This window comes from Odontomachus brunneus, unplaced genomic scaffold (assembly GCF_010583005.1).
Source record: "Odontomachus brunneus isolate Ranch 3 - 2012 unplaced genomic scaffold, Obru_v1 Obru_scaffold_196, whole genome shotgun sequence".
Classification (NCBI taxonomy): Eukaryota; Metazoa; Arthropoda; class Insecta; order Hymenoptera; family Formicidae; genus Odontomachus; species Odontomachus brunneus.
This window is the reverse complement of record NW_022639646.1, coordinates 152967-157444: the sequence shown is the minus strand read 5'-3', so window position 1 is coordinate 157444 and position 4478 is coordinate 152967. Positions and strand designations below refer to the sequence as shown.

The window sequence follows — 4478 nt, the reverse complement described above, 5'->3', positions numbered from 1 at the left end:
ATATATATATATATATATATATATATATATATATATATATATATATATAAGAAAGCACTTTAATAGTTACATTATCAATTTGTGAATTTTTTCGCAGAATTTAATTTAATTTTCGTGCAATAAAAATTGTGCTAAAATTCCGAAAAATTTGATACAAATAAAAATGTGAGCGACTCATACGTCATAATTTAACAAAAGAATTTAATAAAAAGAATTCTTCAGTGTACAATCCCATTCCCCCTCCCTCCTTAGTAATTCATAAGAATACGAGAATAATTTTAGAATATTCGTGTGTAGCAAACATGTGCATAAGCAGTTTTCAAAAAGAATATATAAAAAGAAAAGCAAATTATGAGAATATTTTTGCGATGTACTCACGATCTTTCCATCAATCCTTTCACATATTTCGCGACACACTGACGAAAAGCCCTCGGGGTAAGAATATGTTGCAACATACGTAGTAAAATAGATCCTACGATAATTCTCATGATAAATTGTGATATAAATGTAACGTTAAACGCAATAATAATCGTCAATTTTGGTTATTTTTATGACATTCAAAAACTTGAAAAGCAATTTAGACGTATTTAAACGTAAACTCATTAGACTGCATTTACTCACCTTTGTAAGGATACAAACGAGAGTATAGGATTATATCAATTTCATTGGATACGTTGACTTCATGTACAACAGGTTTCATTTGTAAAGCTTTGTCATTGTGGAGAGTGGGTTGTAAAACTTGGACCACGAAAAGATCCTCTAACAGTGAGCTGTATTCATGCTGGAAGTAATAATTGTTGTGAATATCCTATCAAAAGTGATGTTGAAATTCATAATATAAATATGCTTCTATTGTTGAAGAACGTTAATCAAGATTTAAAAACTTTCTATATTAACCTGTTGAAACTGCAGAAGCGAATTTACTAACACTATTTTACTAACACTAAAAATGTAAAATTACCTGCATAGTATAATAATGACTGAAGAACATCGCAAATGAGTCGGTTATCCACATGTCAGATGACAACGATGGGGTGACAGGTCCACTGAACCACTGACGTGTCTCTTGACGTGCAAGTAACTTCCAGACTTCCAGTTTGCGACCGGTGAAATGAAGCTTTTCGTAATACGTAAAATCTTCTTCTCTACAAATTTCCGAATAATGTCATTTTAATAACATTTTAATGTTATTTTCGTAATCCTTACACCGTCTCAATACAAGATTATATCACAGTTCTAATTTATTGTGCATACATATTGAAACACTCGGAAAAAGTAATATGATTGGTACACAAAAATCTGGCTGTGCCAACTATGTTCAGTATTGAATCTGGTTGGCAGAATCAAATTTGTGTGAATCAACCATACTTTTTTCTGTATACAGATATAATATATATATATATATATATATATATATATATATATATATATATATATATTGCGTCATGTGTTATAAATAAGGCAGCATTATAAATAAGGTTGAAAATCGTGCAACTCTCGATCTTAAAAATAGTATAACATATAGTTTCGCATTTTCATATATGTATACTTATTTAATATATGATAACATAGGAAAAGTTAACTTTAACTCTAAAAAAACGTTGAAGAAATAGGATTCAAACGTTAAAATTAATTTTGGCTATTAAAGTATGTATATTTTCTTTTCAATTTCATATATACTGCATGAGTGTATTCATACTATCATATTATGAACACTAGGAATTTTTGTACATTGAAAAAGATGACTGAAAGTATAATCTTTTGATTACACGTGTGGTATACCTGCAAATAACGATTCCAAAAGATCCTGTGGCCTTTGCTGGACTATGAGGAATCATGATGTAATCGGTTTTCGAAGTTACACTACGCCTTAATGTATATCTAGACATAGACGTCTTGATTTCATGAATCATAGAATATGCAAATTTCAACTCATCATTTTTATGTGGAAGATGCCATATGTTTCTTCCATTTTCCATATAAATGAAATTATATCTAGTTTCAATTTTGCGGATTGTATTGTCAAACATAACAATCGCCACTTCGGAAGGAGATATCAAAGGAGTTAAATCAAATTTTGTACAATTCAAATTATTAGATTCAGACTTGTGTGTAAGTTCTCCCATGTTCGACAAAACTGTGTATCCGTTAGGATGCACGATCGAAATATTGAAGGATGTCTTTATTCCTGGTTCATCCCAGCACGGGAACACTCTTCGAGCCACGATTGGTTGAAAAAGATTCGTTATCAACGACCTATCACATTTCAAGTACATGCCTTTATTAACCATAATTATTCAGCGTTTCTATAACGATAATAAGTCGACAGCAGTCAATGTACGTTCAGAAAAATGACTTAGAAATCACATTATATATATAATGTGATTTCCGGAATTATTGTTTCGAAACTATTACAATACGTCAAAAATTTTATACAATAAAAGTTAAAAGTATAATAAAAATTTTATAAAATAAACTATTTAATTTTATAAAGTAAAATTTTTTATAAAATATTTTGTGAAAAAATTATACCTTATTAAAAAATTTTATAAATTTAGTTTTATAAATTCAGTAGTTCATTTTATTAAATAGTTTATTTTATAAAATTATTATTATACTTTTAACTTTTATTGTATAAAATTTTTGACGTATTGTAATAGTTCCGAAACAATAACTCCGGAAATGAATAATTGATTATAGCAACATAGAATAGCATATTTGATTTTAACGTTTACTCACCTCTGGAACTCTTCCTTTGTTATGTATCGATATTGTATTAGCCCTTTATATAGATCGTTAATATATGCAACGAAAGACAATTTTAAATAATATACTCCAGGAAAAATATCTTTTTCATAATGCAACTCTAATATCTGCGATATTTCACAATAACGATATTGCACTGGTTGCACGACAGCCTCCGTAGAATTTACTTTTGAGAGCTGTATATCACTCAAGCTTAGCCGTATTTTATAAGCATGTAAACGTATTGTTCTCGTCGCGTGATGAACATGAAGCGCGATACCGCATATACCGTAAAATTCATTGAAATTCGGTTTCACGACGAATTTGATATCATAGGCTTTTGGCTCCGTTACATTAACGTCTAAACTATCTGTAGGTGAAGCGGACTCACACTCTCCGTGATCTTCATCGACGGTAAAAGTTGTCATCACGCTGGTGATTAAGATGGTGCTTAATAATAGCTTTAAGCTTGTCGCACTCATTTTTGCATCAAATATCTGCACAATGAAATTGTTTTTTAGATCAAAGTAGAATTGAGTATAAATAAAAAATTGCACTGAAAATAAAGTCACTGTTATTAAATTCCGCCTTATGCATGTAAAAATATTATGGTGAGATTGAATATATAGGTGAGATTGAAGCAAGAAAAGAAATAAATTGAATGCAGAGACAATGATATTTACCGAGAAACATTATATATGTTTATAATTTAAACTATGTATACACACTTCATCTACTTCAAATATAACCAAAATCTCGATAGTTCGTTTTGCTTGATAAATAGGTAAGAACGTGTAGACACAATAATAAAGTCGAAACAATAATGACAGTTACTTATAAAAGGCACCTTGAATATTGGGACAGACTAAATATGTTCACGAATGTGTTTGCTGCGTAACATAAAAGCAGTCGGTTCCGCGATTTAAAATTGCAGAAATTATAATTTTGCTAATACCACTTCCGAATAGCCATTTACGAATAGTAATACATCCGGCTGGCGTGGAACGATTTTAATATGTTGATTACAACTTGATGGAAAGGCACTTCCAAAATCTGTGACGCGTTACAATAACGATATCTCCGCGCAAAGTACGATCCCATATAGCACAAATATTGAAATATACTCTAGAAATGTTTGAAAAATGTCCGAATATTTGTGAGCCCGGAAAATTGTAAACTCTATTTTATTTGAAAATTTCAATTTTACGTGCGAGTAAATATTAAAAATAATGTAAGTGATAAAACATCCGTTCATGCTAATCCTAGCACTTAAACATTACATTTTAACTTACGTGTAGTCATGAATAATATATATTACCTTCTTGGCGAATTATTGCGAACTACTGACAATAACGGAATCCGGCGTCCTTATAAGCGCGAAATATCAAATGATTAGCTTCACAATTAAGCGAGAGGACACATAATGTTATATCTTACTCAGATCACGTGTGTACAACGGAATAACAGGACGAATATAATTTTCCCTTTATACAAATTTTATATATTGGAGAAAAACAAAGGACATCTCGCGAGATACTGAAACCACAAATCAATATTCTATGAAGAATTTATACTTATATAAATTAAATTTTATACTTATTATACCATATTTCTTTATACATAATTTCTTCTTCTTCTTTATACATAATTTATACCATATATATATATATATAATATTATACATATATACATATATACATATATACATATATATATATATATATATATATATA

General features: G+C 29.5%; 1 protein-coding gene across 3 annotated transcripts in view; it reads right to left on the bottom strand.

Moving 5' to 3' along the window:
* Positions 1 to 4226, bottom strand: part of LOC116851894 (aminopeptidase N-like) — a 7601-nt gene extending 3375 nt beyond the window's left edge. The window contains exons 1-6 of one of the 3 annotated variants that reach the window (XM_032831787.1): positions 4064 to 4226; positions 2740 to 3242; positions 1783 to 2256; positions 962 to 1145; positions 622 to 781; positions 379 to 472 (exon numbers count right to left, since the gene is read on the bottom strand). In XM_032831787.1, the coding sequence (XP_032687678.1) occupies positions 379 to 472; positions 622 to 781; positions 962 to 1145; positions 1783 to 2256; positions 2740 to 3227 (1400 nt within the window). In that variant the 5' untranslated portion in view covers positions 3228 to 3242; positions 4064 to 4226. Of the gene's footprint in view, positions 1 to 378; positions 473 to 621; positions 782 to 961; positions 1146 to 1782; positions 2257 to 2739; positions 3302 to 3428; positions 3454 to 4037 lie in introns of those variants that run through there. The other 2 variants (XM_032831785.1, XM_032831784.1) reach the window with 2 other exon arrangements.
* Positions 4227 to 4478: the final 252 nt, after the last annotated feature.